Source organism: Lepidochelys kempii, chromosome 8, assembly GCF_965140265.1.
Source record: "Lepidochelys kempii isolate rLepKem1 chromosome 8, rLepKem1.hap2, whole genome shotgun sequence".
Taxonomy (NCBI): domain Eukaryota; kingdom Metazoa; phylum Chordata; order Testudines; family Cheloniidae; genus Lepidochelys; species Lepidochelys kempii.
The window spans coordinates 2053351-2065888 of record NC_133263.1 but is presented as its reverse complement, the minus strand read 5'-3'; the positions used below and the strand labels follow the sequence as shown (position 1 = coordinate 2065888).

At 46.4% G+C, this 12538-nt stretch overlaps 1 protein-coding gene across 1 annotated transcript in view; it reads right to left on the bottom strand.

The window, feature by feature from the left end:
- Positions 1-10624, bottom strand: part of LOC140916426 (ovomucoid-like) — a 33919-nt gene extending 23295 nt beyond the window's left edge. Inside the window, exons 1-7 of the mRNA XM_073358075.1 lie at positions 10393-10624; positions 9649-9671; positions 6794-6918; positions 6437-6482; positions 5072-5199; positions 4881-4926; positions 3059-3063 (exon numbers count right to left, since the gene is read on the bottom strand). Of these exons, the coding sequence (XP_073214176.1) occupies positions 3059-3063; positions 4881-4926; positions 5072-5199; positions 6437-6482; positions 6794-6918; positions 9649-9671; positions 10393-10450 (431 nt within the window). The 5' untranslated portion in view covers positions 10451-10624. The remainder of the gene's footprint in view (positions 1-3058; positions 3064-4880; positions 4927-5071; positions 5200-6436; positions 6483-6793; positions 6919-9648; positions 9672-10392) is intronic.
- Between the last annotated feature and the right edge of the window lie 1914 nt (positions 10625-12538).

Sequence of the window (12538 nt, the reverse complement as noted above, 5' to 3'; positions counted from 1 at the left end):
CTGAAACAAGGGCAGAATATTTACCATAGGGTAAGTCACAATTAAATGTGTCACATGTGAACTGCTAAGCCACCTTTGAACTACCAGGCAATGGTGTGCACGTACAGATGATATCAGCTCTAACTCGTTAGTATGACTATCTGTGCGAGAACAGGAGGTTTTTTTGCTTCCTTAGCACCAGCCAGGTCCTCATACAATAAACCAAAGAGCTGCTCAAAGATAGGTCAGTCCATGGTGCCCCGCAATGGGACTTGGGGGCAGGGGCTGAAGTGAAGAGTGCCCCATCACACAAACATCCCTGAAAAAATCCAAGACAGGTTTGAAATGTGTCTGGTTTCGGTGCAGCTAAAAAAACCTGGGTTTGGTTAAGTCTTTTGAAACGTAATTATTACTCCTATGCCAGTGCAGATGCCTCTTAAACATTTGCAGAGATGCTGGACAGTGGCAGAGGAAACTTTGCCAAAGCCTATAAAAATGTCATCAAAGTGGAACGGGCTAGGACTGGTAAATTACCATGGTGTCAGTCACACGTGATGTTTGTTGAGTGTGTTGTGTGTTGTGATAATGCCTATGAAACAAGACATTAAATGAGGACAGGAGGAGGTAAACAAAGGGGATATTTGCATTAAGACACTCGTGTTCTTGAGGGAAACTATAGCATGTGTTCTGTCCTTCTAGGTCACCCAGCCCCATGGCGTATGGGCACCTCAGTTTTTTTTTAATCACAGTGAGCTGATGCAGCGCTGAATGTGGTTTGCTCTGCATGCTAAGTAGTGTTCAACCTCAGTTCAGCTAACATGACTGCTGACAAGATCACAGGGTGGTCATAGAATAGCAGGGTTGGAAGGGACCTCAGGAGATCATCTAGTCCAACCCCCTGCTCAAAGCAGGACCCCACAACCTCCCCGGATCAGAGTTTATCATGTGATGGAGCATGGCTGGATTGAGCAAAACATTAAGAAATGTGCCCTAGGAAACAATCCTGCATGGGATGAGTGGAGGACTAGACCAGAGGACCCACCAAGTCTTGGCAGCTGAATGATGGTTTTTTTCACCTTTCCCAGCGGCATCTGGAACTGGCCGCTGGCTGCTCTGAGCAGGTGTGGAAATTCCTAGCTGCCTAATTTGTCTAGGAGCATTTGACCTGCGAGGGATCTTCTCTGAGCCTCTCGCAGGCCAAATGGGGCCAGGGGCAAGTGCTGACCCGGATGGCCTGCCTCCCTCAGAACCCGTGGCACAGCAGAGGCCAGCGGGGCACCCTCAGAGGGGCAGATAGGGAGGGCAGCCCTGGCAACTCCTGTTTGTGATTCAGAGTCACAGATTCAAAATGATTCACAGTTGGAGAGAGTTCCCTGCCACGCTCATGTCTCTGCTCTTCCCCAAGGAAGCTACACCCTGGTTAGCCAACCAGGAGCCATGGCATAACCCACAGCCCACCTCTCCCTTGTAGACTTGGAGTGGTGCTGCCAAACAATGTGGCAGAGCAGGGTATAGGGCTTTACCGAGGAGCCTGCGGGACGCTGGCAGCAGAGTCATGAGCAGACACCGATTCCTCATTTCCCCCACTGGCATGGCTCCTTGTGTCTGTTCTGACATGACAGGACTACCTGTTCCCATAGCCTGGGGCGAAGGAAGGGTACAGATGCTCCAGAAACCACATTGTATATTGCACTGAATTACTGATAAACTGGAAATATGGAGAACGTCGAGTTAGTAAGTCTTCTACTGAAAATTGCTTCGTTTTAATGCTAGAAGGAGGGAGACAGCAGCCTAGCCCATGAAGGGAGGTGGCTGGACTGTTGCTATGCCAAGCAATGGAGTCAGAAAGGCCAGGAGGGGTGTTTGGAAGTCCCAGATTATAAACCAGACGAGATGGATTCTACATTGCATGCATCAGCTGCGCGGAAAGAGAGTGGAAAGCGGAGAAAGGACAGAGAGGTGAGCAGGTGTCAGGTCATGCAGGATGTTGTCACCCTCACGCGGAGGGTGGGGGGGTTCATTTGTCTGCATGCTCTTTAGCTGATTCGGGCGCATTGAGATGGCAGGTTGCTACGTGTCACTCACACTCATGCGGGTCAAAATTCACACCACCGCCTCTGTCACACACACTCACCGATGGATGTTTTCATTGGCTTCACGCTCCCAGGCGGGCAAAACGATGCGAGGCACACACAACTCACAGCCTCCCCCCCGAGTGCCATTGTAAGACACAGGCATTGGTTAAGCAAAGAGCCCGGCCCAAGGTCTATGGGCTACAGTTTCTATGGGCGCCTATGGTTTATATCAGTGGTTCTCAAACTTTTATACTGGTGACCACTTTCACACAACAAGCCTCTGAGCGTGACTCCCTCCCCCCGCCCCCATACAGTACAAACACTTTTAAAATATTTAACACTAGTATAAATGCTGGCGGCGAAGTGGGGTTTGGGGGTGGAGGCTGACAGCTCGAGACCCCCCCCCACCTAATAACCTCACGACCCCCTGTTTGAGAACCCCTGGTTTGTATCAAAGCAGAAAGCGAGTTGCTATAATGCTGCAAAGTTGCATAATAAACTCCAGTAAGAGGGCCACCCAGTGCATGTTACTGGCGTTACACTCTGTGGTCTCATAGACAGACTCCGATTCCGAGGCCCGAAGGGACCACCGCCATCGCACATTGCAGACCACAGGGCCTCACCCACCCACTGTCATAGTCCCTAACCTCTGGATGAGTGACTGACGTGCTCCCCTGCAACTCATTTCCCTTTCCCCCACGTGTTCGCATTACTAATCATGTTTATTACAGTCGGATGGTACCTAAGGGCCAGGACCCTGGAGGCCATAACGCCTTGCCCAAAGAACAAACTGAGGCAAAGCATGCTGCTGAGTTTACTTTATTGATCAAGCCAACAGAGGGACCGAGAAGCCCCGGTGAGCTGCCGGAATCTGGGGTGAAGGGAGAAGGTATTTCATTGCAGGGCTTTGCTGGCGGAAAGTGCAAGCAAAAGGGCCACTATCAGCTCGGCACCACTGGGGATTCAGCATTCCCCATACTGCCTGAGGTGAAGTTTTCTGTTACTTAGTCTGGAGAGAGAGAGAGAGAGAGAGATTGATTAGCAACGAGTAGCCCTGGAGGAATAGCCTCCCCCTTTACTCTGCTAACCGGCTAAAATACAGAGCACTTCTTTGGTGCTTGGTCCCTTTTCCTTGCTGCTTGTGACAGTCATTTTGTGCCAGCCAGTGAGAGGGGTTTGGAAAGGGACCAATAACTTTTGAATGCTTCTGCTAAAACCCAGTTTACACCTCTACCGGTGAGGGACCCAGGGGAACTGTGGGCCAGTAACTGGGGATCTGAACTGAATTCTAAGGGAAGCAGAAGAGAAATGAGACTCCTCTGGGCTAAGCAGCTGCAGTGTTTGTCTCGGCTAGGGGATTATGTAGAATGTAGGTGGTCCTAAAGAAAGAGAACCAGGTTTCAAGAGGGCGCTAGATTTGTGAGGGGCGATGGGGGTGCTCTGGGATGCCAGCAGAGTTGGGTGGCTGCAGGACAAACATCAGCATGCTGTCATGCCCAAACAAACAACAGGAAGTATTTTTTCACACAACGCACAATCAACCTGTGGAACTCCTCGCCAGAGGATGTTGTGAAGGCCAAGACTATAACATGGTATAAAAAGAATTAGATAAATTCATGGAGGATAGATCCATCAATGGCTGTTATCCAGGATGGGCAGGGATGGTGTCCCTATCCTCTGTTTGCCAGAAGCTGGGAACAGGTGACAGGGGATGGATCAGTTGATGATCACCTGTTCTGTTCATTCCCTTTGGGGCACCTGGCATTGGCCACTGTTGGAAGACAGGATACTGGGCTAAATGGACCTTTGGTCTGACCCATATGGCTGTTCCTATGTCATGTAACACTGACTGGCCTATCAGGGTGTTTATTAAAGTTCTCAGAGTGGTAGCTGTGTATCTGTATCAGCAAAAACAACGAGGAGTCCTTGTGGCCTCTTAGAGACTAACAAATGTATTTGGGCATAAGCTTCCGTGGGCTAAAACCCACTTCATCAGATGCATCGAGTGGAAAATACAGTAGGTAAATATATTTACACAGTACATGAAAAGATGGGAGTTGCCTAGAACTGACCCCCCACTTGGTAAGGCAACTCCCATCTTTTCATGTACTGGGTAAATATTTAATATTTATAGTATCCTAGTGCCCAAAGACCCGTCTCAGGATCAGGGCTCTGTTGTGCTAGGCACTATATAAACAGGCACTGGCTCTGCCTTGAAGAGCTTGAACTCTGATGTCATTCCGCAACATGCGGAAGGTGGAGAAGAGAAACAAAGGCATACATTACATAAATAGCTACTTTCCCCAGCTGCCCCTAAGCCTGGCCATTGTCCATGGGCCAGTTCCTGGTTGGGGTTGGTATGCAGCAGAAGAGGGTCTTGAGAAAGAAGGAAGAGGCCTTGCAAATCAGACTGGCGAAGACAGAGGAATTATTGCTCATTGCTAATCAACGCCTCTGATAATAATTGACTCGCCAGCTTTCTTTGTTCAGGAGTGGGGTGAGACAACAGCCATGGCAAAGCCCATTTTCCCAATTAGTGGAGCAGCCGATACCAGCAGATCTCAGAGTTTGAGGGTTTGGAGTTTTTCTGCACACCGAGGTGTGTGTTAGAAGGCTGTGTTAACGTTACCCCATCACATTTGACAGCTCTGGGCTACTCTTAACACGTGTCTCCTATCATATTCCCAGTCTTGTCGCCAAGTGCCTTGAAAACGGTATCAGCATAACACAGATACTTTCCCTCAGGTTGGCCATGCTGACGCACTGAATTGAAGGTATGCCATATATACGTATAAACAGTTAATAAGGCTGATGTCTGGGCTTTACCTGGGGACATTCTCCATCATTGTTCTGGTCAACGTCTGCTCCATTCCTTCGGGAAGAAAGCAAGGTTAGGGTGGATGAACACAGAGCAGCCTCTCAAGAATTAGATCACCGCATCGCACCCTGGGAACCAACACGACGAGCGAAATGTCCATACATCTCTGTAATGGCCCAGCAGCTCTTGTGGAACTTACGCGACAGTAGAGCAAAAAGCACATTTGTTGCCATAGGTAACGCCGTCAGTGCCACAGATTGGGCTGTACTCCAGCGTGCAGGCCGCTTCCTGACCTGTGGGTGTTTTCATGTAGCCAGTGCAGTCAACCTGCAACAGTCACAAGGCAACACAAGGTTCAATCTGTAACCCTCCCTCTCCTTCTTCTAGGGATCGGATTGTAACTGGCTTGCTGTCTCTCTCCCCTGTCTGCCGGGAGGAGGTAAAAGAAGAGGAGAACAAGGCCAATTGTAGGAAGCAGAAAAGGCTGCATGAAAGGCGAAGCTGAGGTCAGTGGTGTTTATATCACGTGCAAGATACAATCCCAAGTAATAAGGTGTACAGTTCTGGAGGAACATAATGTACCATTCAAGGCAAAAATTACTGAAATTCCACGTTGGGATTTTTTGTTCCGAATGACATTTTGTTTCAATGTTTATATTCTGTTATATGTTAGAATAAAATAGAAAATCAAACCTCAAAATTGAAACAAAATGTTTTAACTGAACTGAAACAGTGTTGTGGGTATTTTGGAAAATTTTATTTTATGGGAAATTTCTAAATTTGTTTTCATTCAAGTTTGGAACAAAAACAAATTTCAAAACTGCAGAATTTCCTGCAAAATGGAAATTTTTGTTGCTCCCAGCTCGGTTGCTAGTGCATTTGTAACACCGACAGACCCCAGTCATTGGTGGGCAGGATCGAACCGAACATAAAAACATAAGAATGGCCCTATGGGTCAGACCAAAGGTCCACCTAGCCCAGTATCCTGTCTATTGACCGTGGCCAGTGCCAGATGCCCCAGAGGGAATGAACAGAACAGGTGATCATCAACTGATCCATCCCCTGTCACCTGTTCCCAGCTTCTGGCAAACAGAGGCTAGGGACACCATCCCTGCCCATCCTGGCTAATAGCCATTAATGGACCTATCCTCCCTGAATTTATATAGTTCTTTTTTGAACCCTGTTATGGTCTTGGCCTTCACAACATCCTCTGGCAAGGAGTTCCACAGGTTGACTGTGCACTGTGTGAAGAAATACTTCCTTTTGTTTGTTTTAAACCTGCTGCCTATTAATTTAAACCTGCTGCCTATTAATTTAACTTGGGACCTTTGGAGCTAAATGCATGAGCCTCTACTGCATGAGCTAAAAGCCACGTGACCCTTAGCGAAGGCAGTAGCAGACTCATTAATCTCTAAGTGGTCTTGGTGGCACTAGAAGGGACAGAGCACCACACCCAGGAGTGTGTGGGTTACACATTCATACTGTCTCTATTGTGAGGACATGCCATTGCTAATGTATCAGGAAGTAGGTTATAACAATGAACAGAGCAGATATTTGGCTGTACCTGAACACATCTTCCATCATGCTTTTTGACAATCTTGTTGCCACGTCTTGAGAGAGAAAGAGAGAAGAGTATGTGAAGAGAGGTTAGTTTGTGAGCACTTTGCAGGAATCTCACTCATTACATCTCTTCAGTTCTATGATGCTGATACAATTAACTAAACTCCTTTAAATCAGATAGCTCCCAAGTGATCTCTGGTTGGACTGATCTCTGATCAGTGAATACCAGACTCACAACGATGAGTCGCAGAATCACATCAAGCCATCTCGTCCGTCCCCAGCCCAGTGGTGCTTATACTATGGGCTTTTCTGTGCTGCTTTGCTGCTTTGGTTAATCAGAAGAAGTTACTTAAGAACTTACAGGATTTCTCTGCAGAACAAACACTCATTGGGGTAGGTGACACCATCACTGCCACAGACTGGGTCAATCATCCTGGGACAAGGAACTTCTCTACTGGGAAGCACTGCATAGAGACTGCAAAGAGGCTGCAAAAGAGAGTGTCATTTGGGTGTGACCTTTACTACAACATTACACCTGATAGCTCTGTGCTTCTCTGTGTATCCACTTTGCCTTGTGGTCCTCCCCCACCTGTACCCCACTCTTTGCATGTGCCATCCCCTTGTAGTTCCTTTAACAGAGACTTTATAGGACATACTAGAACGTTTCCCCCCATCCTGAATGGGAGGCGAAGGGGTGGTAATCATCCTAGGTTCCTCTAGATCTCCTGCTCTGGAGGGGAAGGAGAGCTCACCAGAGCTGGGTGAATAATGATTTTTTTTTCTTGGTTTGTTGGTAATTTCAAAAAGTTATATATACGTGAAAAGGGGGGATGGGTTGCAGAGGAAGCTTCACAGAGCTCTTATACCTGGGTACAGTTTCCGTTTGGACCAAACTCCCAAATCTTCAAAATTTTTGGAAAATGGAAAAGGGAACTAAACCTTTTGTTTTGATTTTTAAGCATTTTAAAACATTTTTGATTTTTTCAAAATACAGTTAGAGGGAAATCTGAAGCGAAAAGCCATTTCAAGCTGAAAATATTTTGCTCAAAAAATGTGGAAATGAAATGTTCTGATTTTTTTCTGATTTTTTAAAATGAAAAATTCAACAAAAGGGACTCAAGGTCATTGGATGGTTGTGTCCTGAATCTGCATTTTTTTAGCAAAAAACGTTTCAGTTGAAAAATGTTGCCAAGCTCGAAGTTCAGCCTGGAGCATGTTCTCTGTGTTGTCTTTACGCTGACACTGGTCGCCTTCTGGGAGACAATAAAGATTGAGCCTCAAAAGATAAGCTAGGATTTCAAACCTCAATTTCCTGCCATATCCTTCAAAGACATTATTGTTTTGAGTTTCTGTATCGTTGTGGGCCAGGATTGTATGTAACGTCTCTCGGGGGGATGTGACAGATGTAAGGCCTGGGAGTTCAAAAGACTGCATGGAAAATGGGCCGGACAAGGATGGACTTTTGGGACAATAAGTGTGAAGTGGATTTCCTGGGGAATCCCCAGGGAGACATTAGTGCAAATTCCCCAGCTCTGGTTATGCAAAAATGCAGCCTTCTGAAATGATGCCCTGAGGAGAGGGTCATTGTCTGCTGATTACCTGTTACAGAAGGCCAGGATCAAAGACCCTAGCTGTATAAAGAAAGGGCTGATCTGCCCAGTCTGGGTAATGGTTCTGGATCTCAAATGGATGAACACATAACCATGGGGAAAACCCAGTCGTGGATTTTGAAGGACTAAAACCTACCAGAGCCCCAAATTAAAGCTGGGAGGTGACCAAGGAACTGCCTATGCCTCTGTGGGATTTGGGAGAAAACCTCCTTAGGCTCTTTTGAAAATTACCTATGTGACAGGGTCAGGCCACATGGCTATAGGAGATTGTTAGAAGGCCAATATATTAGTCCCAGATTAAGTAGACCCCTTTTCCCTGGGTAAGGTAACAGGGGCAGTTCCAGAACAAGCAGGAACTTGCTGGAACCAATTAAGGCAGGCAGACTAATTAGGACACCTTGTGCCAATTAAGAAGAAACTGCTAGAATCAGTTAGGACAGGCTGGCTAATCAGGGCACCTGAATTTAAAAAGGAACTCACTTCAGTTTGTGGTGTGTGTGTAAGGAGCTGAGAGCCAGAGGCACTGGGAGCTGAGAGTGAGAACGTGGACTGTCGGAGGACTGAGGGGTACAAGCGTTATCAGACACCAGGAGGAAGGTCCTGTGGTGAGGATAAAGAAGGTGTTGGGAGGAGGCCACATGGGGAAGTAGCCCAGGGAGTTGTAGCTGTCGCCCAGCTGTTCCAGGAGGCACTCTAGACAGCTGCAGGCCACAGGGCCCTGTGCGTTCCACCAGAGGGGAAGGTTTCTGGGCTGTTCCCCGACCCACATGGTGGATCAGCAGAGACTATGGGTATTGTTTTCCTTCCTTTTCCCCATGCTGGCTGGTGATGAGGTTATCTGAGTAAAACAGCAGATTTGAGCCACGAAAGTGGCCAAACTGAGGGCTGCCGTGAATCTCTGAGGCGAGCAAATCTGCCAATAAGAGCAGGACCCACCAAGGTAAAGGAGGAACTTTGTCACACCACCCGTAGATCTGTGTAGGTTTTTATAATGGTGCCCACCATCCTCATGCAACAAATATTCTCACATAGCCAAAACATTCAGGTAAAATGTAGTCTGCTGGTGGAAAATGAGAGACTAGAAAATGAGGTGATTTTCTTGGAATCAGTCAATTTTATGAACTATTCACTGAAGTCCTTTAATTATATTCAGATGGCTGAAATTTTGTGTAGCTTTTAAAACAAAAGGCAAGGGATACTTGATCACATGTGACACTATGATGCAATTGTGTTTGAACTAAAAAGCACATGGAGTATATTAAATTAACAAGGGGCCTTGACAAATGCATTATGGATTAAATTGACCCCTCTGCACTAGGGCTTAAGTGGGCTTTAAGCGGTACATTGGCCTTGCATTGGCCCTCTATGCTGGGGTAAATTTCACCCTATATTATTAGTAGTTATTGTTTGTTTTTATCAGTTGCACCGTGTGGAAACAATGGATCCAAATCCCAGGGATCCATTGTCTCAATTCTACAGCAAGGCAGTCATTTCACTTTTTGAGGCACCTCTATTCTTTCATTGGTGTTTAGTGGTTTTCCATATGTGCCTATCTGTGATGGACCTAGGGATCAGGGGAAAATGACAAAGAAGATCTGAAACTCACCTGACCTGCCCCATTGGCGACACCTGGAACAAAAAACAGAGACAAAAATGATAAAAACAAAGCAGCATCTTTGATAAACATCCATTAGGAAACATGTTTCAGAGTAACAGCCGTGTTAGTCTGTATTCGCAAAAAGAAAAGGAGGACTTGTGGCACCTTAGAGACTAACCAATTTATTTGAGCATGAAATAAAAAATAAAAAAGCACGAAAGCTCATGCTCAAATAAATTGGTTAGTCTCTAAGGTGCCACAAGTCCTCCTTTTCCATTAGGAAACATTAATCCTAAAGAATAACCAAATATACACTCTTAACTCAGGAAACCAACTGTTCCTTCTTGTATTGATGGCCACAGCTAATATTATATCTCCTCTGAGTAAATATCAGATAACGTTCTACAGCTGGAATTTTTTGATTGTTTAATAAAAACAGAGTTTTTGGTTGCTCCTTAATGATGAAATGCAATGTGAACTTTGCCTCTGCGACCCACAAGTCCTGGTAACGTCCTAGAGGTTCAAGTAGGACTTAAGTGGTACAGAGGCCTTGCAGGAGCTCTCTGCACAGGAATGAATTTCATCCAAAGAGAAATCCCATACCAACCCGCTGGCTTGGAACTGTTCTTGGCACAAACCCTAGCTCAGTGTCACCTCTTTAAGGTTGTGCATACATCACTGACTTCTTGGCTTCAAGAGGGCTAGAGATATCTGCCAAGAGGCATTACACAGCCTACAACAAAATCAACTCACCGGAAAAAGAGCTGAAAAGCGCCAGACCGAGCAGCCCAAAGACACCTCTTATCTTCATGGTGGAGGTGATGGGTCAGGGGAGTCAAGTCTGTAGCTGCTCTGCTGAGTAGATGATGTTTCTCAGATTCCACTGCCCGAGCTCACAGAGATATAATGTGTGTATCTCCCCAACCTTGACTGTGAAATCACCACCCTAACAGCACTGTTGGCTCTGGAAGCTAGCTGGTTTTTATTGAGGCTTGTACGGAGCTGTAAAGAACATTTTCTTATCAGCGAGATGCCCAGGAGAATGCAATAAACACACAGGCTGCACCCAGCTTGTTAACAAAGCTTGCTGTACAGTGGGTCCTTTGTTTTTCCTGGACAATGAGCACATTGTCTATGCGGTGGAAGCTATGAAATTGGAGGGAGGAATCTGGTAATGTGGATGGACCATGCCATTAAGTTGTTACATTGAATGCTATTCAGATTGCGTACTGCATTACATATGTTGTAAGATATTCTAGAGTGCAACAGCTTTTGAATCAGTTATTTGGGGTGACGAATATAGGGTTTACATGAGACTTTAAAGGGGCCTGAAGCTGGGCCTCTACAGATTCCACGCATTCTACGGACACTTAGGGAGGTGTGAGGACTTGCCATACTGTCCTTCCCCATCCTCTCCAGGGTTTTCTTGCTGTGCTAGGTTTCTCACTGACAGATGGTCAGCTAGGACTTCAGCTGAAAGTCTGGGTTTGGAAACAATGGATAAAGGTTAACATATGTTTGGTGGGGTGAATTCTGTGCCAAAGAATATGCAAGTTTCTAATCATCAGAGGAGTGAAGTTCTGGAACAGCCTCCCAAGGAGAGCAGTGGGGGGAAAACTCTCAAACTTGTTTCAAGACTGAATTTGAGAAGTTTATGGAGGGGATGGTATACTGAGGTTGCCTACAATGGCATATGACCCGTCCACAACTGCTATTAGCAAATACAGTAGAACCCCAATTATCCAACCCTCCATTATCCATCTCTCTGTATTAACCAAACAACCAGGACTCTGGGTCCAGAAGCTGCCAAACTCTCCTGTGGCCACTAGATGGCGCTTCAGCCTTGCACTTTCCCATTCTCTGGATTATTTGAATTTTTGATTATCCTATCTAGCCCCGGTCCAAATAGATAGGATAATTGGGGTTCTGCTGCATCTCCAACAGCTGGAGATGGGACAATAGATGGGGAGGGCTCTGAGCTACTACAGAGAATTCTTTCCCAGGGGTCTGGCTAATGGGTCTCCCCCACATGCTCAGGGTTTAACTGATCGCCATATTTGGGGTTGGGAAGGCATTCTTCCCCACGTCAGATTGGCAGAGACCCTGGGAGATTTTGCCTTCCTCTGCACTGTGGGGTACAAATCACTTGCTGGTTTGAGCTAGATTTTCTGTAACATCAGGTCCTTAAATTATGATTTGAGGATGTTAGTAAGTCAGCCAGAGGTTGTGGACCCATTGCAGAACTGGGTGGGTAAGGTTCTGTGGCCTGCGATGTGTGGCCTTAAAGTCTCTGAGACAAGTATAGGCTTCATTAAAGCATTATAGATGAGGGTAGGGCCCTTGCAATAGAATGAGCCATAATTAAACGCCACATGTACTGCCATGAAGACTGAAAAGCAAATATAGACACTGCATAAAAGAGATCCTTTGTGCTAAGGAAGTAATGTAAACAAAGGAGGAACAAAGGGTTTCGTCTTTAGAGACCACATCCCACCTGCATATGGGCAGGGAGTGAATTAAAGGGAACCTGAGTTTTTAAATAGAAAATCAGAAACATTTTTCTTCTTATCCTGGGAGATGCTGCTGACTCTAGGCCTAGGTGGGCAGGCTGTCGTTGCTGGTTGCTGAGGGTGTGTCCCACGGCAATCCGAGGGGTGACTGCAGCGTGGGTAGGCGTACGCACATAAGTTTGACCCATTGCTAATAATGACGGTTTAGATGTGGCAGGACAAGCTTCAGCACGGACTAGCAATGTGGGTATGTGCCTAGGGTCCCGGGTGGGCTTGTGCAGCCCATGCTAAAGACCGTGGCGCATTCTATCCTGCTACTTTTAGCCGTGCTAGCGGGGTTATGTCGACACCTCAGTCTGCAGTGCAGACATACCCTGAAAGGGCAGGAT